We start from the raw sequence: 24,691 nt of genomic DNA, 5'->3' as shown, positions 1-24,691 counted from the left end.
CTAGTGAGGCTACTGGATGATCAAGATGCTAAAGGAGTACTCAAAGAGGATAAGGCCATTGTGGAGAAACGAAATGAATTCTTTGCATCAATCTTCATGACTGAGGATGTGAGGGAGATTCCCAAACCTGAGCCATTCTTTTTAGGTGACAAATCAGAGGAATTGTCCCAGATTGAGGTGTCATTAGAGAAGGTTTTGGAACAAATTGATAAACTAAGCAGGAATAAGTCACCAAGCCTAGATGGTATCACCCAAGAGTTCTGAAGGAACTCAGATGTGAAATTGCAGAACTACTAACAGTAGTCTGTAATCTATCATTTAGATCAGGTTCTGTACCAAATGACGGGAAGATAGCTAATGTGATACCAATTTTTAAAAAGGGCGTCAGCAGTCATCCCGCCAATTACAGGCTGACTTCAGTACCGGGCAAACTCTAATAAAAAAACCAAAATGTCAGACACATAGATGAACATAACTTGTTGAGGAAGTCATAGTTTTTGTAAACGGAAAACATGCCTCATCAATTTACTAGAATTCTTTGAGAGGGTCAACATGTGGACAAGGGAGATCCAGTGGATATAATGCACTTAGATTTTCAGAAAGCCTTTGACAAGGTCCCACACCAAAGGCTCTTAAGTAAGCTGTCATGGGATAAGAGGGATGGTCCTCTCATGGATTGGTAACTGGTTAAAAGAGATAGGAAACAAAGTGTAGGCCAGTTTTCAAGAGGAGAGAGTGGTGTTCCCCAGGAGTCTGTACTAGGCCCAGTCCTATTCAACATAGTCATAAATGATATGGAAAAAGGAGTAAACAGTGAGGTGCAAAATTTTCAGATGATACAAAACTACTCAAGATAGTTAAGTCCCAGGCAGACTGCAAAGAGCTACAAAAGTATCTCTCAAAACCAGGTGATTTGGCAATAAAATGACAAATGAAATTTAATGTTGATAAATGCAAAGTAATGCACACTGGAAAACATAATCCCAACTATATATATAAAAAATGATGGGGTCTAAATTAGCTGTTACTATTCAAGAAAGAGAGTCACTATGGATAGTTCTCTGAAAACATATACTCAATGTGCAGTGGCAATCAAAAAGTGAGCAGAATGTTGGGACTCATTAGGAAACGGATAGATAATAAGACAGAAAATATCAAATTGCCTCCATATAAATCCATGGAATGCCCACATCTTGAATACTGCATGCAGATGTGATTGCCGCATCTCAAACAAGATATATTGGAATTGGAAAAGGTTCAGGAAAGGGCAACAAAAATGATTAGGGGTATGGAACGTCTTCCGTAAGAGGGGAGATTAATAAGATGGGACTTTTCAGCTTAGGGAAACATGACTGAGGTCTATAAAATCATGACTGGTGTGGAGAAGGTAAATAAGGAAGCGTTATTTATTCTCACAACACAAGAACTAGGGGTCACCAAATGAAATTCATAGTCAGCAGGTTTAAAACAAACAGTCAACCTGTGGCACTCTTTGCCAGAGGATGTTGTGAAGGCTAAACTATAACAGGGTTCAGAAAAGAACTAGATAAATTCACGGAGGATAGGTCCATCAATGGCTATTAGCCAGGATGGACAGGGATGGTGTTTGCCAAAAGCTGGGAATGAGCGACAGGGAATGGATCACTGATTACCTCTTCTATTCATACCCTCTGGGGCACCTGGCACTGGCCATTGCCAGAAGATAGGATACTGGGCTAGATGGACCTTTGGTCTGACCCATCATGGCTGTTCTAATGGTCTAACATCCCTTGGTGCAGATTAAGCCCATTAGTACTTCTCCTGCCTTCAATGGCCATGAAGAACCATTGATCACAGGCATTTTTAAAAATAGCTCTTAACACGTTTGAAGACTGGTAACAGGTTCCCCCTCAGTCTTCTTTTCCCAAGACTCAATATGCTCAGTTTTTCGACCTTTCCTCACAGGTCCGGTTTTCTAAACCTTTTATCATGTTTATCTCCGGACTCTCTCCAGTTTGTCCACATCTTCCCTAACGTGCGTCAGCCTGAATTGCATATAGTACTCCAGCTGAGGCCTCAACAGTGCTGAGTAGAGCAGGACAATTACCTCCCATGTCTTACATGTGACATTCCTCTTCATACACTTCAAAATTATATTAGACTTTTTCACAGTTGCACCACATTGTTGGCTCATATTCAGTTTGTGATCCATTATAACCCCCCAGGTCCTTTGCAGCAGTACTATCTCTAGCTAGTCATTCCCCATTTTGTAGGTTTGTATTTGATTTTTACTTCCTTAATGAACTTATTGGCACTGGTCTTTATTTAATCTCATTTTGCTAATTTCAGATCAATTCTCCAAATTATTTTGAATTCTAATCCTGTCCTGCAATGTGCTTGCAACCCCTTCCAGCTTGGTGTCAGCTGCAAATTTTATAAGCATGCTCTCCTCTCTATTATCCAAATCAAATACTGAACAGTACCACACCCAGGACTGACCCTGCAGGACCCCACTAATTATGCCCTCCGAGTTTCACAGCAAACCATTGATAACTACTCTTTGAGATACTGTCTTTCACTCAGTTGTGAACCCAGCTTACAGTAAGTTCAGCTAGATGACATTTCCCCTGTTTTTGTATGAGACTGTCCTGTGGGACAGTATCAAAAGACTGACTAAAATCAAGACACATCACATCTACAGCTTCTCCTTTAGGCCAGAGATGGGCAAACTATGGCCCGCGGGTCATATCCAGCTTGCGGGACCAACCAACCTGGCCCTTGCGCTCCCAGCTGGGAAGGCTAGCCCCCGGCCTACTCCCCTCTCCCCCACAGCCTCAGCTCACCATGCCGCCAGTGCTACAAGCTCCTGCCGGGCTGCACAGCTGCATGAGCCACCGGGTGTACTGTATTAAATTGCTCCCCCTAAGAATGTGCCACTTACGGAGCACCAGAACTTGCAGCTGTAAGTAGAACACTGTAAGTAGCACATTCCTACGGGGAGCAATTTAATACACTACACCCCGGTAGGAAAGGCTGTGCCACCCCAAACAGCCTGGCCCCTGCCCTCATCCACTGCCTCCCACTTCCTGCTCCAACAGCCAGCCCAGGACCCCACCTCCTATCCAATCCCGCCCCCACTCCCTGTCTCCTGACTGCCCCAACCCCTATTCACACCCCCACTCCCTGACAACCCCCTGGGACTCCTACACCAATCCAACCACCCCTGTTCCCTGACTGCTCCCTGGGACTCCCTGCCCCTTATCCAACCCCCCCACTCTCCACCCCCATACCATGCTGCTTAGAGCACCAGGACTGGCAGCCTAAGTAGCACATTCCTACAGGGAGCAATTTAATACACTGCACCAAGCACTCCATCCAGTTTCAGAACTGTATGTGGCCCTCAGGCCAAAAACTTTGCCCACCCCTGCTCTAGGCCACCAATCCTATCAAACCACCACGTTAACCATTAGATGGCACCCTCCCCACAGAGCAGCTATAGAGCCACACTTGGCCTGGTGCCATCATTCTCTTTATTGTTGGGGAAAACCAAGTGGGTGGAGTGCCTGTGCTTGGAGAGAGAGAGGGAACTGCTCTGTTAACATCCCAGTTAACCGCGTACCACCCCTCCTGCATGACCACGCCACCTCACACTATGGCAATGGAGAGCTTGGCACCTGGGGCTGGGAGCAGCAGCACGCATGGCCCTGCCTGTGCCCTTTGAATATGCAGGCCCTCCCTAGGCTCCTACGTGTGGCAGCGGCTGCAGCCCAGCAGGGAAGTGGCAGTGCAATGGCAGCTCCTGGTGCTGGTTATGGGACTGGAGAGCATAGCTGTGACGGGCCTTGCCCAAAGCTATTCAGGAAATGCATTTCTGCATGGCAGGGCTCTGGGGCAGCAGGGTCCCTGGGCTGGTCAGCCAGGGAGATGTCCTCATAGCACATTGTAGGGTGTTGGGAGAATCACAGCCCTGGTGGATCTGGAGTGAATCCTGACAGATTTCCCTCAACCAAGGCTCTCAGCAGGGCTCAGCAGCTCCACTTTGTCCAAACATTAGGCCTAGGCCAGGCTCATGCCCCAGAAAGAGGCACCAGCCTACTGCCCTGGCTTGCAGAGCTGGGCAACAAGCCCCCGGACCCCCACCCCTCAGTGCCCAGCCCTAGGCTGCCCAGTTGCAAGACGCCCTCCTGTCAGCAGAACAAGATCCCTGCAGCTGCTCTCACTACTGGCAGGAGCTTGCCAAAGCACAAGGCCCATCTGCCACAGAAGTAGGCACCTGCCCAGTGCTGAACTGAGAGAAGCTTTCTTGTCCCTGCTGTCCTGGGGCTCTCTTCAGGTTGACCCCTACTGGCCAGTGTCCTGGCACCGGTTACCTATTGAGGGGCTTGGGTTAGGACCCCAGTCCCTGATAGGGGTGGCTGTGTCAGTCTGCAGCAGCTCTGGGGCCAGAACGAGGAGGATGATCAACTAAATGCTGAAGGGAGTACTGTGCAGGTGTCTGTAGGGGGCCCAAGGCAGGCTGCTGCACTCTGGCATGGGCAGGGAGCGCTGCCAGACCTGGCCCCAGCCCTACACAGAGATGGATCCCTCCCGGAAGCTGGTTCTGCCAATCAGGGCGTTGATCAGGGTGGGATGTCCCTCTCTGCAGGCCTCCTGCGCCGCCTGGATGATGTTGTCCATGGAGGCTTCGTCCTGGCGGCTGAGTAGGAAACCTTTCCCGCCCAAGCCTTCTGCCACCAGGTGGTAATCTGCGCAGGGAGGAGACCGGCTGTTAGCAAAGCTGCTGCAGCGGGGCCTGGGCATGGCAGTGACAGCCCACATAGGCCACTAAGCAGGCAGAGCTGGTTCCAGGAAGATGGCCACAATGGGCACACCAGGTGTGCGAGTGGCAGGCAGCAGGGAGGGATGGAAGGCATGCTGGGGTCTGCAGCTTCCAGGAATACAGAGGAGAACACTGGCAGGGAAGGAATCCCCCAGCTCGTGGGAACCAACCGCAAAAGTTCCCTTCCCCTGGGGAGCCCTGCTTGAGTGGGCAGAGCAGGCATCAGCTCTGGGCTATGAACCCAGAGGTGTGATAGGACTCGATGGGAGTGACCTGCAAGAAGCAGCACACCATGTCTGCCCGCCTGGGGACAGGCTGCACAGGCAACACCATCTGGAGGCACCCAGGGCCCATGCTGAGCATACTGCTGCCATCACTGCACAGCGTCTTGGAGTAATGGCCCCAGGGCAGCCAGCTAATGGGGACCAAGACTCACCCACATAGGCCAGGCCGCAGGCCACATTGCTGCCCAGCAAGGGGACCTGCTCACGGGAGATCTGACTCCAGCAGGCGTCGTTCCCCACCAGCGCGATGATGGGCGTCTGAAAAAGCAAGGAAAGTGCGGCTCCTCAGGCACCAGAAAGGAGGGGCGAAGTCTCAGGGCCCCACCCACTCCATCTCCAGTGTCCTGTCCTCTCTGCCCTAGGGCCCTGCCCTGCCCCCTCCCACTACACTGAGTCCATGCCAGCTCCTGTTGCCTTGGAAAAGGAACAGCAATGAAGGGGAGGCTGTGAAGGGGCCTGGTCACAGGTGCTGCCTGGACTAACTACAGGATCTCAAAATCATTTGCAGTGCCTCCAGGGCTGTGGCCACTCCCACACGTGTAGGGCCCCTTCAGTCCTCACTTTGTGTATGAATTTGGGGCAATGTGGGGTAGCTGGGCCTGGCCCCCAAGGTGTCCCTGCCTGCAGCAACCCCATTGGCGCTGGGTAGCTGGGCCCGGCCCCCAGGGGTCACTGCAAGCAGGGACTCCATGGGCATGGTGTAGCTGAGACCGGCCCCCCAGGGTCCCCATTGGCACAGGGTTGGAGGAGGTTACCTTGTGACGGACGAAGGTGTCAAACTCCATGATGCTGTAGCCAAGGGAGCCATCTCCGTAGAGGATCCAGACCTGAGGGCAGGGGAGGGAAGTGAGGTTCCCCTGGCAGAGCCCTTGGAGGAGTGAACACTTACACCTTCTGTGCCAGTTAATGTGGGGGAGAGTGCTGGCGCCTGCCTCCCGAAGGGCTGGGTATTAGTGTGTGCAGGCAGGCAGCGTCAGGGGCCCCAGCGGCTCAGAGAGAGCCTCTGGAAGTAAGCAGGCAAAGTGAGGAAAGCAGGAGGGAAGCTGGGAGTCTGGGGCCAGGAGAACCAATGGGGGATTCAGGAGACAGATCAGAAAGCCTGGGAATGTGGCATCCCCTATACCGGAGACCCTCACCAGAGCCTTGGGTTACCCTGTCCCCATGGCAAGCCTGGTTAAAGCCCCCATCAGGATGAGGGGGGAACTTGCCCTGCCCACAGCACCTGTTAGAGCCCTCCCGGCAGGCCATGGGGGCACCCCATTAGAGCCCTCTTCTGGCTGGCTTTCTACTGACCTCAGAATCCGGCCGGCAGAGTTTGGCGCCAAGAGCAAATCCTCCTCCAACACCCAGTGTCCCGAAAGCTCCTGGGGAGAGAGGACAATGCAGAGGGGATGCTTGGCCCTGCCTGGGCATGCCATGGAAAGCAGGGGCATGAAACCAACCCCTGTCCCTTCCTGAGCCCAGCCCTCACTGAGCAGAGGGACTGCTGAGTGGATCAGTGTCTCCTCACCTGCTCCCATGGGCTCCCGTCACCAGCGGGGAAAAACGGGGTCAGCTCAGGGCAGCCTCAGGTTTTGCCCTCCAGTGATGCCGCCCACCTTCCCCCTCAGGCATTGTCCTTCTTGGCCCAGGGCTGCAGGCTCCAAATCCATGGGGCAGGAGACCACCTCTGGGGACTGCCAGCCCCAGCTCAGAGCTGTGAGAGCACAGCTCTGGGCTCAGCTGCACTGCAGAAGCCTTACAAGAGATCCGCCACTGTCAGCCCCCATGACAGACTGTGAGCAGTGCCAGCTCCAGAGACCCCCCCAGTACCTGGGTCTAGCCAGTGCAGGGGCCCCCGGGGCTGCACAATGTAGGCAGCGCTCCCCACGAAGTCGCCCCCGTCTGACACCAGCAGGCTGTTCTCGGGCAGCAAGTTGTCCACATGGTGTAGGAGCTTGAGTGGGTTCAGGTGCTGCTCCGTGGGCTCTTCTGACTTCTCTCTGTGCACATAGGAGGGCAGTCACTGGCATGCTCAGGAGCCCAGCCAGCCCCTCACAGCATGACCAGGACAGCAAGTGCCTGGGAGTGCCCAAGCTCTGGGAGTACACACAGGTTCAGCTCCCCAGATAAACCCATACACCACACTTCTGCAGCCCGGCATGAGGCTGAGCCTCCAGACCCTCGCTGGGTAATACTGCCCCCTGCCGACCAGTACAGGCCTGATCCCTACGGCCCTTCCCTGGGCGACATTTCCCTGGGCCGCCCGGCACAGGCCTGAGCCCTATGGCCCTTCCCTGGGCCGCCCGGCACAGGCCTGAGCCCTATGGCCCTTCCCTGGGCAACACTGCTCCCTCCTGCCCGGCACAGACCTGAGCCTATGACCCCTCCTGGGGTGGCACTATGGGAACAGTGCCACCCTATCAGCTCTACACCTACCGGTTTGCTTTCTCCTTCCTTTTGTCGCCATCCTTCAGACTTGTTGACCAGTCCTGAGGTGGTGAGTAACTCTTGAGGCCTTGGGAAAGGCTCAGGAGGAAGGAGCCAGCATCTCCTGCGAAGAGAGCAGGCAGCATGAGATTTTGACAGGCCAACCTGAGCAGGAGCTAGTCCCATGGGCCCCAAGCAGCACCAGTATCAGAGAAGAGCCAGTCTGCGGAGGCACAGCTGCAGAGCTGAGTTACGTATCCCAACCTATTGCCAACAGCATGGTGGGCAGGCTTAGACGACAGGTGGGTGCTGGGAGGAGCAGGGCAGGGACGTGGCTGAAGCACCCACCTACTTTCCAACATGGGTCTGCTGCCTGTATGAACCACTTACTCAGCGGGGTCTGTTCCCATCATCTCTAGTTGTGATTCTGTCATTCCATCTTCTGTGCCTGCTCTGCTCCCAGCAGGAGGGTGTGCAGGCTGATCTGAGCCTGGGCAGCACTCTAAGCACTCGTTGAGACAGGGGAAGGCCAGCAGAGGCAGGATGGGAGCTGATTCTGAGGCGGAGCGCCAAGCGCCTGCCTGCCTCTCACCTTGGATGGCCATGCGGGGCTTCCAGAAGATGTCCGAATTGCGCAGCATCAGGGCACGGTCCCGGTTGATGGCAATGACTGTGCTGCGCCGGCTCAGCACACGGCCATAGGACAAACGGAAATCACACACTGTGCCTGCCGGGGGCAAAATGAGGGTGAGGGTTAGGTCAGCTCTCCCGCCCCAGAAGCTCCCCTTAACCCCATACTGCCTTGAGCATTACCCCCCTCCCACTGCCCAGTCCATCACACCCATCCATCACACTCCTGCATCCCACCCCACAACCCCCCAGCATTAGTCCTAACTGCCATTGCCCAGCTCCACCACACCCCAACATTAGGCTCCCCCATCCCACCCCCTCTGCACAACCCCCCAGCATTACCTGCCCAGCCTCACCAAACCCCCATGAGGCCCTCCCCGCACACAACGCCACTGCTCAGCACTACCACACCCAACATCAGGTTCCCCCCCACACTACTGCTGAGCCACAACACACCCAGACTCCCCCACCCCACAACCCCTGCAGCCCCATAACCCCTTGAGCCTTGTCTCCCCACCACTGCCCAACCACACAACCCCCCAGCATTATCTCCCCCAAATGCCACTGCCCAGCCTCACCACACCTCCACAAAAGGCTCCTCCATCCCACAACTCCCCAGCCCCAGAACACTTTGAGCATTACCCCATGTCACTGATAACGCTCAGCCCCACAACACCCCAACACTCACCCCCAGCCCTGCCCCACAACCCACTCCACTGATGTGCCATCCCAGCTCCCTGTCACTCTCAAGTCACGACACCTTCCAGACCAGTTCCCATGCAGCATTCCACAGACCTGCCAGAATGACCAGGTCAGCCTCCTTCAGCACCTCTCGGCGGTTTTGGCGGATATGTAGTGGGCTGTCCCTTCCCAGCATGCCCCGGGCCATCCCACCCAGGAAGCAAGGGATGCCAAGAGCCTCCAGGGCTTCCCTGCGGGGCACAGGGAAGGGTTAGCTCTCAGCAGCTGAGTCACCTCATGGCAAAGGGACACTTCACATTACTATGAACATGGGCACTACCAGCGCAGCCCGCATGTGCGTGTGCGCTCAGACAGCTGAGCAAGTGGAAGAGTGTGTGAGAAGGGTGCGCGCAGCAGCATGCCTGAGGGGGGAATGCATGGCAGTGGAGGGCATGCATGGCAGGGTGCGTCAGTGCCTGAGTAGGGTGCATGTCAGCCAATGAGCAAGGTATCGTGTGTGTGTGTGTGAGAGCACGAGCGTGTGAGAGCGCGGGGAGCACGCGTGGCGGCAGGACATGCCACATGCTTGTTTCTTGGAGGGGAAGACACGTTTTTGGTTAATTAATTAAAGGACAGCTCCTTGAAACCAGAGGAAGCAGGTGCCAAAGATGGCTCTGCCAGTGAGCCTTACCCTTGCCGTGCAGACCCTGTGCCATCCGGCTCTGCTGATGCCCCTCAATCCCAACCTGCAGCCCCTACTATTCCAGCTCTGCTGATGTCCCTCTGTCCGGTCTGATAGCCTCAGATCTCTTTCGGTCAGGCCAGGACAGATAGTGGCTCTCACCTTGTGTACACATGGCACTTGGGGGAAGCCACGGCCACCAGCCTGCAGATAGGCAGAGCTGAAAAAACTGGGTAAGAGCACCAAGGGCTGGCCAGCAGTGCCCCCTGCCCCCACAGAACCGGGGGCAGGGCAGAGAGTGGACTCTGCATGGAGCTGACTCTTCACCTGAGCTTCTCCACAGGCGTCGGGGGCAGGGTCACCTGGCTGCCCAGGAGCATTACAGGTTTCTTGGCACGGCTGACCAGCTCCACACACTGCTGCACCTGCACGCAAATGGGAAGCACCATCAGAGCCTGGCAGGGCCAGCAGTCACTGGGGCCAGTGCAGTTGTTGGGCGCACCCAGAGGAGGCCAGGGGTCTTTGGCGGCGGGGGGCCCCTGCTTCGGCAGTGGAGGGCCCTTCCGTTCTGGGACCCGCCGCCAGAGTGCCCCGAAGACCCACGGCGGGGACCCCCCCCACTGAATTGCCGCCGAAGCGGGACCCTCCGCCGAAGTGCAGCCGGGTCTTCGGCAGTAATTCAGCGCCAGGGGTCCCTACCGTGGGTTTTCGGGGCACTTCGGCAGCAGGTCCCGGAACAGAAGGGCCCCCCGCTGCCGAATTACCACCAAAGACCCAGCTGCACTTTGGTGGTGGGTTTCGCTTCGGCGGCAATTCAGTGGCGGGGGGTCCTTCCGCCCCGCAGCAGAAGGACCCCCTGCCAGGGAAGACCAGGAGCGGAAGAAGCTCTGGGGGCCTGGGCCCGTAAAAGTTTTCCGGTCCCCCAGGAGCGAGTGAAGGACCCTGCTCCAGGGGCCCCGAAAAACTCTTGTGGGGGCCCCTGCGAGACCCAGGGCAAATTGCCCCTCTTGCCCTCCTCCCCCCTCCCCCCCGGGCAGCCCTGGGTGCACCCTGGTGAGACCAGGAGTTATTGGGGTCAATGCAGCAGCTGGGCAGAGCCTGGCAGGGTTGGGGGCAGTGTAATGGCTAGGTGGCACCTGGCAGAGCTGGGGGGCACTGCCAGTGACTGGGCGGGGTGGTCAGTGGTTGGGCAGGGCTGGACGGTCAGTGGGGTCAATGTCAATGGCTGAGCAGCTGTCGCATGGCCCCTGGAGCTGCTCCTGGGCAGAGTTTAGCCAGTGGCATGAGGAAGGAATTGGCAGGGAAGCTAGAAGTAAGGATCTAGCAGGAACCACAGAGGGATGAGGCAGGGGAGGGCAGGAAAGAGGCTGTGCCCAGCTCTGAGGACATGACAGCACCAGTGCCAAGGGAGGTGGAAGGCAGAGAGAGGTCAAGGGCTGGCAGAAGGGGCTGGGGCTGGCACCAAAAGGTTGGAGGGTGACGACGACCCCAGGGACCCCCTGCCCTGCCACAGTGCTGCAATGCTCCTCCCCGCCTCCCTTCTCCTTCTGAGGGCAGGGTCCAACAGGGCACAGGCTTGCCGTGCGGGGGAGGGCAATGTGCTAATGAGGAGCTCTGGGGGGAAGCTCCCAAGGGGTGGGGGGGGGGCAGATGTGCTCCCTGAAGGGAGAGAGCACCAGGCCCCAGGCAATCCAGGGGCTCTCACCTGCTCTGCTGTGGCCTGTGGCACCTGCACCGGAAGGGGAGAAAAGTCCCTTGTCTCCCAGGCCCCTGCATACAGGTTCCTGAGGTGGTTGCCCAGGTACCTGCGAGTGAGGTGGAGGGACAGCTGTTAGCTCTCAGCTGAGCACTGCCCTTGGCAGGACAGGGCTGGACTCACCAGTTGATGACTCCACCCAGCAGCCCCCGCGGGGTCTCTTTGAAGCCCAGCTCCTTCTCCACCAAGTAGTATGGGTAGAGCACATCGATTGGGAACTCCACAAACACAGGGCCTGTAGCACAAAGAGCTATGGTCAGCCAGCCATGGCCCCACAGGACACAGGCAGCTCGGCTCTGGACTTGCCCAGTATCAGTGCGCTGCAGGGCATGGACAACCCAGGCTCCCGCTCTGCTGAAGTCCATGCCCTGTGGGGCGGTGGCAAATCCAGGTACCATCCCTGCCCTGCAGGGCATGGGCAACAGAGGCTCCCACCCTCTTCAATGCTAATGCCCCAAATTATCACCCCGCAGTACACAGGCAAACCAGGATCCAGCCCCGCCCAACACTGATATCCCAAATTGTCACCCCATAGGGCATGGGCAACCCTGCCCCTGCTCAACGCTAAAGGCCCACAGAACTTGGGCCCTGCCCAATGCTGATGCCAATGTCCCACACCATCGCCCAGCATAGTCAGGGCAGCCCAGACACAAGCTATTCCAATACAGAGGAAAGATACAAAGAGCCCCGCGAATGATAAAAAGTTTGGAAAACATGCCTTATAGTGATAGACAAAAGGAGTTGAATTTAATTAGCTTAACAAAAAGATTAAAGGATGACTTGATTGCAGTTCTTAAGTACCTACTAAGGAACACAAAACTGATACTGGTCTCCTCAGCAGAGAAAGGTATAAAACGATTGAAGGGCTGGAAGTTGGAACTCGGCAAATTCAGACTAGAAATAAGGTGTAATATTTTAACAGTGAGTGTAATTATCCACTGGAACAATTTACCAAGGGTGGATTCTCCACCACTGTCAGTTCTACAATCAAGATGGGAAGTATTTCTGAGAGAAGTGCTCTAGTTCTAACACAACTACAGGACTGGGAGCAGGAATTGTTTCAGCGAAGTTCTCTGGCCTGTGCTACGCAGGGATCAGATGAAACGATTATAATGGTTCCTTCTGTGAATATATGCAGGGCAAGGTAACTCACAGTGTGGAGAGGGAGCTGTGCAGCCTGCAAAACCCCAATCAGGAGGCAAAGAGAAGTGGGTCTCCGTCCTAGAGAGGTGATATCTGGGAAGGGGTTGGAATGGGGGCAGGGAAGGGGTGGGAAGAGGCAGGGCAGGGGTGGAGCCTCATGGAAGGGTGAAGTGGGGTTGGGGCTGTGGGGTGGGGTGTCAGTGATGCAGCCCTTGGGCCAATGTACTAGTCCTTATGTTGCTCTTGTGGTCATTTGAGTTTGAGACCCCTGATTTAGTCTGTGTTAGCCCTGCTTTGAGCATGGGATTGAACTAGATACCTCCTGAGGTCTCTTCCAACCCTGATATTCTATGACCTACATTCAAGAGAGTTTGATCTGACTGCAGAAGTGAGAGTAGTGGGACGGGCCTAGTGAGACCTGGGTAGGAAAACCTCCCAGCCCATTAATCCTTTGCTGCATAGAAGGATAAGCACCAGGAGAAAGGCTTTTACCTGGGGTGCCAGACTGTGCTGCTGCGATGGCCCTTCGCAGTGTGGGGACGATGTCCCGCACGGTCCTCACTGACGCAGAAAACTTGCAGAGTGGCTTGAAAAGGCACAGCTGGTCAATGTCCTGGAGAGCACCCCGGCCCTGCGCAGACAGACAGAACTACAATCCATGCGCCGATGGCCATGTAGAACCCACCGCCTGAGGATGTCCCCAGCCAGGCTGCTTCCTCCCCAGTGACCAAGCACAATGGGTGATAAGAGGGGCATGGCCCTCTGAGTGTCTGTCTGGCAATGGGGCAGCAAAGATCATTGGGCTGGGAGGAATGAGACCTCACAGCCAACAGGGATGTGGTATTGACCCTGGGTAGGAGTGAGGAATGCAAGTGGGGCTGGCTGTCCCTCTTCCCCAGCAGCATGGTCTAAGTCAGACTACTCCTGTTCCACACAATGGCGCCAATTGGTCCTTCTGTTTGGACAGCTCCAGCTGCCTGAGACTGGGGCAGGAAAAGTTTTCCTGCTGTGGTGTGTCAGCACTGGGCACCTGCTTGCCACGACATGGCAGCAACCTCTGCTATCGGCAGCACCACAGACTCACCTTCAGCAGTGTTGCAGCTGCTCCTCCAATTAGCAGCACCGGGGATTCAGCCATCTGGGCATTCTTTACAGCCGTCACGGTGTTGGTTACCCCAGGTCCCGCTGTTACTGCGGCGACTCCGACTGTCCCTGCAATGCAGAGCAGCCAGCCCACAGCAGGGCAGATGTGATCAACTGCACCCTTAGCACAGACAGGTGGGCAGGCCAGGCAGCGGGAGGACAGGGGACAGTTTAGGGCAGGTGGCTGGAAGCCAGATTGCATGCTCCAGCAAGCCTGTGCCTTGTTCCCCAAGCCAGAACAAGAACTCAGGCAATGATCTGCCCATTGCTTGGCTGAGCTGGTCACTGCCCTCGTTGCGCATGGCCCTTCCTGTTGCTCGGGAGAGCTGGTTACTGTCTCATTGCCCATGGCCATGCCCCTGCCCATGACAGGGGTGACCTGGTCACTGCCCCTGCCACCCATGGCCATGGCCCGCTCATTGCTGGGGTGAGCTGGTCACCGCCCCTTTGCCCATAGCCATGCCCCTGTCTATTGTAGTATGGCAGACACAGCTTTAGGAGGAAGGTCCCACAGTGAGTCGCACTGCACCCAGCTGAGGACAGAGCATGGGTGTCAGTCAGTCTGCGTCCCCAGCTCCCTTTTCCCCCTGTGCCTCCCTGTAGTGAGGTGGATTGACCGCCCACAGCCCCATAGCAGGGCCGCCTGGGGTGGGACAAGTGGGGCAATTTGCCCCAGGCCTCACAGGGGCCCCCAGAGAATGTCAGAGGCTCCTCCCCACCTCCGCCTTCCCCCATTCCCCGGCACCTCAGCATGCCACGGCCAGGAGCAGCCCTGGACAGAGCTAAAGGGGCACGGCTCGGTCAGGGCCTGAGTGCCTCCCGCTCGGAGCTGCATGGTAAGGGGGCAGGGCTGTGAGCTCAGGTCCCGACGGAGCCAGGCTGTTGCTGCGCTGTCCCAGGGGCAGGGCAGCTCCTGGACGCGGCGCGTGCTGAGGCTCCGGGAGAGGCGGGAGTAAGCAGCATGGTAAGCCCCTCTGAGTCGGACACCCTTCTGACCCCCCCTCCCACCAGCCCTGACCCCCCAGCTCCGAGCCCAGCCCCTCTGAGCCGGACACCCTCCTGACACCCCCCCAGTCCTGACCCCCAGCTCCGAGCCCAGCCCCTCTGAGTCGGACACCCTCCTGACCCGCCCCCCACCAGCCCTGACCCCCAGCTCCAAGCCCAGCCTCTCTGAGCTAGGCAACCCCCAACCCCATCCCCTCCTGACCCCCCCCCCCCCGAGTTAGGCAACCCCTGACCAAACCCCCTCCCCTCCCAGCCCTGACTCCCAGCTCTGAGCCCAGCCCCTCCAAGCCGGGCAACTCCCGACCCCATACCCTCCTGATCCCCCACACAGCCCTGACCCTCAGCCCTGACCCCAGCCCCTCCTGACCCGCCCCGCCCCCCAGCCCTGACCCCAGTCCCTGTGAGCCAGGCAACCCCCAACCCCATGCCCCCACAGCCTGACCTCCAGCTCTGAGCGCAGTCCTTCTGAGCCAGGCACCCCTGACTCCTTCCCCCCACAGCTCTGAGCCCAGCCCCGGTGAACTGGGCACCCCCCAACCCAGAGCCCACCTCCCTACCCAGCCCTGGGCAACAGCAGTGCCACCCCCAGGCAGCGACAGCCCATTGGCACTAGCCATCACCATCACCCAGCAACAGCCCATTATGTAATTGCAAATGTATACATACCATTAAAGCATTTAATGTTTTTAAATCATGTATTTCGTGTATACCTCTACCCCGATATAACATGACCCAATATAACACAAATTCGGATATAACGCAGTAAAGCAGTGCTCCTGGGGGGTGGGGCTGCGCACTCTGGTGGATCAAAGCAAGTTCAGTATAACGCGGTTTCACCTATAATGCGGTAAGACTTTTTGGCTCCCGAGGACAGCATTATATCGAGGTAGAGGTGTATTTTCAGCTTATTAAAAATTAATTTTTGAATGTATTTCACTGGTTATTTTTTACATTTCCAAATACATGATACTATAGTATTGCAATTTTTTAATGGAAGGGACCCCTGAAATTGCTTTGCCCCAGGCCTCCTAAATCCTCTGGGCAGCCCCGACCCAGACAGGGAGGAGCCTCTCACTCATTTAACCCTGGTGGGCGGAGCCATGCCACACTCAACCCTCGGACCAGAAGTTAGTGGATGGTACCGGAGGGGGAAGGTGCCACTCCCCCCAAACAGACTTCACTCCCACATGGGGGCCAGCCTGTCACAGTATGTTCCTGCCAGCAGAGACTGACAGGTGAGCTGGGCACAGATGAACTGGGTGGGGGGAGGGCAGAGCCCATGCCCCTGGGAGACATGGCTCTGCTGAGGACATGCCTGCAGGGGGCACCCCAGGCAATGTCCTTGTGCTCAGAGAGCCCCCAACCCAGACCCTGGGCAGGTCTCCTTGTGTGGTGGATACCTGAGAGCCTGGCGACTGCATCAGCAGCAAACACAGCTGTGGCCTCGTGTCTTGTGTCCACCACACGGATGCCCAACTTCTCGCTGGCTACCAGGATGGGCGAGATGTGGCCTCCTACCAGCGTGAACAAATAACGCACCCCATGGGCCTTCAGGACCTCTGCAACAAGCTCCCCACCGTGCCGGGTACTCTTCGGCTCTGCCTGAGAAGGATAAGGACCATCAGAGCCCTGGCCCATCAGCACAGAACGTGTGGACGAGGCAGGATACAGACCAGCAGAGATCAGCCTAGCCGAGCACCAGCCTGCCAGGGCAGGGCAAGGGGGCCAGGCCAGAATGCAGACTGGCAGAGCACTGGCCTGGCAGAGCAGGAGGCGCGGGCCAGGTCAGGATGCGGACCATCAGAGTGCCAGCCTGGCAAGGCAAAAGGTAGGGGCTGGGTCAGGACGCAGACGGGCAGAGTGCTGTCCTGGCAGAACAGGAGGCAGAGGCTGGGTCAGGATGCAAACCAGCAGAGCATCAGCCTGGCAGAGCAGGAGGCAGGGACCAGGTCAGATGCAGACTGGCAGACGAGGTCTGGGGCACGACGCAGAGCACCTGGCCCGCAGAGCAGGGCACTGGGCCTGGGTCAGGACGCCGACTGGCAGAGTATTGGCCCAGCAGGGCAGGACGCAGACCATCAGAGCACCAGTCTGACACGACAGGAGGTGGGGTCAGATGCAGACCAGCAGAGTGCCAGCCCAGTGGGGCAGTGTCTAGATGGCTCCCCATGGATGCTGTGAGGGGACATTGTGCAGAGCAGGGATGGTGCTAATGGTCAGAGACGTGCAGCTCCAGCACACACTGGGACCCAGGGATAACCAGCTAGTGACCTGGTTGGCTCTGAACATGCTGTGTGCTCATCCCCCATCTGATTAGGAACCCTAGCAGCTCATGGTGAGTTGTCATGCCAGGAGTCTAGGTTGGCACTGTATCCAATCTGGCACCATGTGACTCTGCAGGGCAGATGGGACCCCCAGACATGCCTGTGTAAGCAGATTGGCTGGCTTCTCCTTCCAGCAGCTCTATGGGTGGTAGGGTACCCCAGAGAGCTGCTGGGGCAGCTCACACTGCCCAAGGCATGTGTAGACATGCTCTAATTAAGAGAGGATTGAACAGCAGCCTGGACTTCCCCAGAATGCATTGCCACAAGGCATGGGGATGCTGCTGCATGGACATGCCCCAGCTGTGTTTGCAGGGACCAGTGAGGTAGGGGCATCCTAGGTCCCTATTGTGTGGGCAGCGTGTGATGTTTCCTAGGGCTCTTCTCACGGGTAGGGCCTTAGCAAATTCTCTGCCATGAAAAACACATCATAGATGGTGAAATATGATCTCCCCTGTGAAATCTGGCACCCAGCTGGGGACTCCTTGGGATCGAGACTTCCTCTTCCCTTGCAGGGGCTGCTCCCTGGGCCAGTCAGACCCACCTCTGGGATCTCCCCTGGTTGCTGGAAGCTCCACGGCTCCAGCTGTCACATCCTTACGCTGGGGTGGGAGACTGCTGGAAAGCCAAACATATGGTAATCCACCTTCCTACCCTGTGACCCTCACTTCTGCACTGCTGCTGCTGGCAGCAGCACTGGCTTTAGAGCTGGATGTCCAGCCAGCTGCGTTCTGCTCTGGCTGCTGAGCTCTGAAGGCAGTGCCTCTACCGGCAGCAGGGCAGAAGTAAGGGTGGCGATCCCATGACCCCTCCCCACCCCCACAATAGCCTTGTGACCTGTGTTTTGGGTCAGGACTCTGATGTTTACAACACAGTGAAACTAGATGTAAATATCTGAAAATATGAACTTGACTAATTTAAAAAAAACCTGGCCATGAAATTAACCAAAATGGACCGTGAATTTGGTAGGGCCCTACTCAAGGAACTTGAATGCAGAGAAACCCTTTGATATCCCTCTCCCCTGGGAGGTAACCAGTGCAGGTGCCAGGTCGCCTGAGAACCAGCATGTGAATATGGGACATCCCGAGCATGAACATCCCCTGGACAGGGAGACTTTTCCACCAAACCCACAGGAACTCCCATCACCTTAGCTATGGAATCAGGACAGCAGTGCAGGGCCCTGAGAGCTCGTGCTGGGGGGCAGCCCCACCATGTGCACTTTTGCCATTAGCGGCCTCATCAGCACATAGTCCTGGGTAGCCACCAGTGCAGTGAATCCGTCTCAGTGCAGATGCTACCCAAGCTCCCCTCATGCACCTGCATTCCTTGCCATTCTTTCCAAGCCTTGTATGGCAGGAGTCTATGTGAAAGGGGGAGCCATCTCAGCTTTACCTTATGCCAGAGCTGGTAGATCAGCCCCAGTCTGTGAGCTGCCGCAAGCAGAGCTGTCCCCAGCATCCCCAGCAGCACAAGAAGCCAGGCACTGCAGCAGCTGCTGCTGAGTGAGACAGAAGCAGGATCCATGGAGGCAACTTTAGTGGCAGAGTCACCAACACACACACCTGTTTCAAAAGGCAAGCACAAAACATAATCAGTCCCTCCCCCATGTGCTGCCAGCCACTCCCCCTTGCCACAGTGGCCAGCCTCTGCCCTCCACCAGAATGGCTGGCTCCTTCCCCTGCTGCCAGAGTGGTGAGATCCTTTCCTGCTGTTAGAGTGGCCGGCCCTTCTTCCCCCTTGCCAGAGCGGCCACCTACTCTCTCCGCTGCCAGAGCGGCCAGTCCCTCTTCTCCCTCCCACCAGAACAGCCAAACTCTCTTCCACTCCCTGCCCCTGGCCAGAACAGCCAGTCCCTCTTCCCCCACCACCAAAGCAGCTTGCCCCTCTTCTGCCCCTGGCCAGAAGAGCCAACCCCTCTTCCCTCCCCCTGCAGCCAGAGTGGCCAGACCCTTCCCCACCACCATCAATGGCTGGCGAGTTCCTCTTCTGGTGCCAACTAAACCCTTCTGCTGCCCCTTGTGCCATATTCTGTACAGCTTGTGCATAACCCAGATGGTGCTGTGATGGAGACATGGCAACCAAGCAGAGGCCAGAGCTATCTAGCAAGATCATCTGTCACCACCGCAGGTGTCTAACCGTGATGTTAGGTGGGACATGGTGCTGTCACTGGCTCTTACATCTGCTGTTCCAGAGTGCCAGGACAGTGCCACACATGCTAGCAAAGCCCTTAGGCTCCGCAGGCTAAAGACCTGTGGATATGGGGTGTCCCCTTTACTAGGCTGTTCCATGGTGCTCCCAACTGTAGTGTGCCTCCCAGCCAGACATGAATTTACCTTCCCAACCCTATGGGAGGAGATAAGGCACATCATCCCCATATTAAAGATGGGGAATTAAGGCATAGCAGGATGAAATGCCTTGTCCAAGGGCACCCACAGAGACAGGGGCAGAGAACAGTACCCAGAAGTCCTGGATCCCAGACTTGTCTTTTGGCTTAGATCCCCTCCTCCCACACTACAGTTAAAGTGCAGGCAGCATTTGGAAATGCAGGTTCCTGACCTGTAAGGAGTTCTTGAAAATGGACTCTGCACATTCACCCCTTCTGGAATGCAACAGCTCCGCAAGCTAGTCTCTTCTCACAGTGATGCTCATTGGAGTTCTCTTGTACCCCTCACATTACCGGCCCCGACTCTTAAGAGGTGAGGCTATAAAAGGAGGGGTTTGGTGAGCTGGTTGGCTCAGTTCCTTCACCAACTCTGATTGTAAGTAGGACTCTGAGCAAGAGGGAAGTTGGCCAGGGAGCATGGATGAGCAGGGTCTATCTTGGAGAATCATGGGGAGCAACCTTCATTTGTTCTTCCAGTGGCCTCTACACATACCCACTCCTGGGAGACTGGCAAGCAGTGCTCCTCCTGCAGTGGAGTGGGATGAGGAGACCTAGCTAGATAAGAACTGCAGTGCTGCCTCACCAAACTCAGCCAACGTAGCTGTAAAATCTATGGAAAGCATGAGCTGAGCTCTAGGTGGCAGTTCTGAAGCTCTCTAATACAGAAATATGCATAAGGCAGGCCATGGAAGCACCCTTTGCCATAATCAAGTGTACCCTTGTGGAAGCAGAACACAGGTATGTTTACAATGCTCCTCATTACAGAGTCTAAGCTATTTGGAAAGACATTAGGATCCGAGTGCCTCATTGTTTCTCTTTTCCCCATGTGAGCTGCCTTCCCTGCCAGCTCAGGACCCCAGCATCCTGTCCTGCTGAGCCAGACATGCCTGTCTGCTCCAACAAAGACCCAGGGTCTGAATTACTTGCCCCAAAAGCTGCAGGTTTAATTGAAAGCAGCTAACTGAAGTGTTCTTGTCTTTAACACCCAGATGCCCTACTCCCAATGAGGTCTAAACACAAATAAATCTGTTTTACCCTGTATAAGCTTTATACATGGTAAACTCACATATTGTCCACCCTCTATAACACTGATAGAGAGACATGCATAGCTGTTTGCTCCCCCAGGTATTAACACATACTCTGAGTTAATTAATAAGTAAAAAGTGATTTTATTAAATACAGAAAGTAGGATTTTAAGTGGTTTCAAGTAGTAACAGACAGAACAAAGTAAGTCACCAAGCAAAATAAAATAAAACATGCAAATCTATGTCTAATCAAACTGAATACAGATAATCTCACCTTTAGTGATGTTACAGTAATTTCCTCAGACTGGACACCTTCAGGCTTGGGCACAATTCCTTCCCTTAGTCCAGCTCAGGTAATAGCTAGAAGATTCTTCATGATAGCTCCTCTCCTCCCTTTGTTCTGTTCCACCCCTTTATATATCTTTTGCATAAAGCAGAAATCCTTTGTCCCTTTCTGGGTTCCCACCACCTCCTTCTCAATGGAAAGACACCAGGTTAAAGATGGATTCCAGTTCAGGTGACATGATCACATATCACTGCAAGACATCACTGCCCACTTGCCAGCACACAGGTATACAGGAAAACTTACAGGTAAAACACAGCCAGCTGCAGACAATTATCCTGGTTAATGGGAGTCATCAAGATTCCAAACCATTAATGGCCCACACTTTGCTTAATTACAATAGGCCCTCAGAGTTATATTTCGTATTTCTAGTTTCAGATACATTTATACAAATAGGATGATCACACTCAGTAGATTACCAACTTTGTAATGATACCTTACAAGAGACTTTTGCATGAAGCATATTCCAGTTACATTATATTCACTCATTAGCATATTTTTATAAAATTATATAGACTACAATGTCACAGGGATGCCTGCCCCCCACTGGCGCTGAGAGGGTTAAATCCCGCCTACAGAGGCTGATGGGCAAGCAGCCAAAGGAGGGGCTGCAGGGGAAACAGCCAACTAGGGCGGAGGCTGCAGACAATTAGGGCAGCAGCTGGCCCAGCCAATCAGGGCCCAGCTGGCCCATATAAAAAGAAGCTGCAGACCACCTTGAGTGAGTCTGCTGCAGGAAGTCCTAAGAGGAAAATGGGCTTTCTAGAGGATTCCTGGTGGTTTGCTAGGACTTACAGGCTTGAGGCCCTGTGAAGAGGGCAAAGGAGATGGAGCCAGAACCAGAGGTGGGAGCAGAAAGAACTGAGGCTGTGGGCAAGTAGCCCAGGGAACAGAGACAGTGAGCTGAAAGGAAGAGGCATCAGGAAGCTGCTTTTTGCAGGGTCCCAAGACCTGGAGTAGTAGGTAGGCCTGTCTCCCTCCCCTGCTAGCCACTGAAGGAGTGGCCTGTCTGTGGACTGCCAAGCCATTGAGAGGAGTGGCTGAACTCTCTGATATTCATAGACTATCAGGGTTGGATGGGACCTCAGGAGATGAACTAGTCCAACCCCCTGTTCAAAGCAGGACCAATCTCTAGACAGATTTTTGCCTCAGATCCCTAAATGCCCCCCCCCCCACAAAAGGGGGGAACTGGATGGTGATACGACCAAAGGGCTGTGCCACGAAGCAGATGTTGAGAGAAAGGAGCCATAAAGGGTCTGCAGGCGTAAGCGAAGATGGGAGAGCCACCCTTCCTCCTCCCACAGGTGTGCCTACTGGGACTGAGCTAATTCCCAAAATGCCCAACAGGAGGCATCAGTGTGGTGAGTGACCCCATGTGACACCCCATAAGAGACAGAGTATAGATCCTTAGATCTATTCTAATAGAAAGCTAAATGACTTCTTAGCATCCAAGGTGAGCAGCTTACTGAGGGAGAGCAAGGTCTAGGGGAAAATATTGGCAAGTTGGACTGGTTAAGATGGAATTTTGTGCCCAGCTTGGGGAGCAATGCTGGATGTGGCTGGAGGACAGACACTCTATTTTTGTGAATGACCATATAAGGCAACTATGAGAGCCTGCAGCTCACTCAGTCTTCATAGGGCTGGTCTACATGGGGGGGAGGGAAATCTATCTAAGATACTTCAACTTCAGCTATGCTATTCACGTAGCTGAAGTTGCGTATCTTAGATTGATCCCGTGCCGCGAGGTAAATCAATGTCCGCGGCTCCTCCTGTCGACTCAGCTACAGCCGTTCGTGCTGGTGGGGTTCCGGAGTCGATGGGATTGCTTTTGGGGATCAATATATTGCATCTCATCTAGACGCAATAGATCGATCCCCAAGAAATCGATCGCTACCCGCCAATACGGCAGAAACTATGGGTACGTCTAGACTCTTTTCTGAAAAATGAAAGAGGCTCAGGAGAGCACCAGGAGCTGTCTGTCTATGGCAGGAGCTGAGTCAGTACTAGACTGAGGTCCCACATCAGTGTGGGCTCTCTAATCAGAGGGTAGACATTCATTAACCTCTTCAGAAACCTCTTAACTAAATTGTGGCTGAACACAGTCCTTTGTCCAACCAATGCATGATGAGCAGCAAGGGCTCCAAGATGCTACTAACTGCAGGGAGAGATTTCAAATGGTGCAAGCACTCCAACGTGGATTGAAGAGAAGCTGAATCTGGGTTTGTTATTGCTAGTTGCCCACAAAGAGAATCTCTTCTACTTATGATCCCAACACCATCGAGCTGAATGTTTTCTTGGAGTTCAGTGGAACCTCCTGCCCCTCCTGAAGTATGGATTGGATGAATGGACTAATAGGTGGATAGAAAGGTCGGTCCTGGGGCTGGTTTTGTTTAACATCTTTATTAATAATCTGGATGATGGAATGGATTGCACCCTCAGCAAGTTCGTGGATGACATTAAGCTGGGGGGAGAGGTAGATACACTGGAGGGTAGGGATAGGGTCCAGAGTGACCTAGACAAATTGGAGGATTGGGCCAAGAGAAATCGGATGAGGTTCAACAAGGACCAAAGAAGCCCATGCACTGCTACAGGCTGGGGACCCACTGGCTAAATGGCAATTCTGCAGAAAAGGACCTGGGGATTAAAGTGGATGAGAAGCTGTGTATGAGTCAGCAGTCTGTCCTTCTTGCCAAGAAGGCTAATGGCATATTGCAAGGGTCTCATATGTGGGCCACATGTGGCCTGCAGGGCTATTTCCTGTGGCCCACGCCTGGCCTACCTCCAGGCCAGGGGTGGGCAAACTACAGCTGCAGGATTGCCCCCCTCAAACCTCACCCCACTCCCTGAAGCGGGGAACCACAGCCACTGAGAGCTTCGGGGGAGGTACCTGGAGGCCCAGCAAGCAGCACGCAGAGCCCTGCATCCCCCCTCCCCCAGGGGCCGCAGGGACATGGTTCCAGCTACTTCCTGGAGGGGGGCTGGGGCCGGCAGCCTGCCCTGGCCCCGGTGTGCACCCTGCACCTCAACCCCCAGTGGAGGGCAATGAAAATGATTAGGGAGGCTGGGGGCACATGACTTATGAGGAGAGGCTGAGGGAACTGGACTTATTTAGTCCACAGAAGAGAAGAGTGAGGGGGGATTTGATAGCATGCTTCAACTATGGGAAAGGGGGGGGCATGATGTTGCACTCCATATGATTTTATGAAAATATGCTAATGAGTGAATATAATGTAACTGGAATATGCTTCATGCAAAAGGTTTCTTGTAAGGTATCATTACAAAGCTTATAATCTACTGAGTGTGATCATCCTATTTGTATAAATGTATCATTCTTGTATCCGAAACTAGAAATATGAAATAACTCTGAGCTCCTATTTTAATTATACAAAGTGGGGGCCATTAATGGTGGTTTGGAATCTTGAGGGCTCTCATCAACTAGGACAATTGGTTGCAAATGGCTCTGTTTATTTGCAAGCCTTCCTGTAAGTCAGGTCAGGAAGAATGAAGGCTTGGGGTCTCACAGGACATGTGACCCAGTTACCTGGTACTGGAATCCATCTTAAACCTGGTGCTTTTCCATTTAGAAAGAGGGGTGGGAACCCAGAGAGACAAATGATTCCCACTTTGTGCCAAAGCTATATAAAGGGGTGGAAAAGAACAAAGGAAGTTCCAGTCATGAGACACCCCTAGCTATCACCTGAGCTGGAGCTAACAAGAACTGTACTGGGGAAAGAATTTGGCCCAGATTAGGAAGGAATCTAGTCTGTGAAAGAAGCTTATTAGAACATCTGAGGGTGAGACTTATCTGTAATCCGTTGCCTAATGTATTAGGCTTAGACTTGTGTGCTTCTTTTTATTTTGCTCTAACGTACCTTGTTCTGTCATTACTTGGAACAACTTAAATCTTAATTTTTGTACTTAATAAAATCACTTCTGCTTATTAATTAACCCAGAGTAAGTTTATTGCTCCCCCAGGTATTAAAAGCTGTGCATATTTTTCTATCACCGTATTAGAGGGTGGGCAATTTATGAGTTTACCCTGTATAAGCTTTACACAGAGTAAAATTGATTCATTTGGGGTTTGGATC

At 54.4% G+C, this 24,691-nt stretch overlaps 1 protein-coding gene across 4 annotated transcripts in view; it reads right to left on the bottom strand.

Annotated features, from left to right (window-relative positions):
• Positions 1–912: 912 nt before the first annotated feature.
• ILVBL (ilvB acetolactate synthase like) overlaps positions 913–24,691 on the bottom strand; it is a 37,479-nt gene continuing 13,700 nt past the window's right edge. For 3 of the 4 annotated variants that reach the window (XM_050925857.1, XM_050925855.1, XM_050925856.1), the window contains 15 exons: positions 18,245–18,414; positions 15,932–16,133; positions 13,468–13,595; positions 12,876–13,014; positions 11,364–11,475; positions 11,190–11,289; positions 9,812–9,909; positions 8,917–9,053; positions 8,084–8,218; positions 7,501–7,615; positions 6,895–7,064; positions 6,376–6,446; positions 5,838–5,909; positions 5,235–5,340; positions 913–4,724 (listed from right to left, as the gene is read on the bottom strand). In XM_050925857.1, coding sequence (XP_050781814.1) covers positions 4,546–4,724; positions 5,235–5,340; positions 5,838–5,909; positions 6,376–6,446; positions 6,895–7,064; positions 7,501–7,615; positions 8,084–8,218; positions 8,917–9,053; positions 9,812–9,909; positions 11,190–11,289; positions 11,364–11,475; positions 12,876–13,014; positions 13,468–13,595; positions 15,932–16,133; positions 18,245–18,376 — 1,896 coding nt within the window. In that variant the 5' untranslated portion in view covers positions 18,377–18,414 and the 3' untranslated portion in view covers positions 913–4,545. Of the gene's footprint in view, positions 4,725–5,234; positions 5,341–5,837; positions 5,910–6,375; positions 6,447–6,894; positions 7,065–7,500; positions 7,616–8,083; positions 8,219–8,916; positions 9,054–9,811; positions 9,910–11,189; positions 11,290–11,363; positions 11,476–12,875; positions 13,015–13,467; positions 13,596–15,931; positions 16,134–18,244; positions 18,415–19,408; positions 19,555–24,691 lie in introns of all 4 variants that reach the window. The other variant, XM_050925854.1, reaches the window with a different exon arrangement.

Source organism: Gopherus flavomarginatus, chromosome 16 (genome assembly GCF_025201925.1).
Source record: "Gopherus flavomarginatus isolate rGopFla2 chromosome 16, rGopFla2.mat.asm, whole genome shotgun sequence".
Lineage (NCBI taxonomy): Eukaryota > Metazoa > Chordata > Testudines > Testudinidae > Gopherus > Gopherus flavomarginatus.
This window is presented reverse-complemented; position numbering and strand designations above follow the sequence as displayed.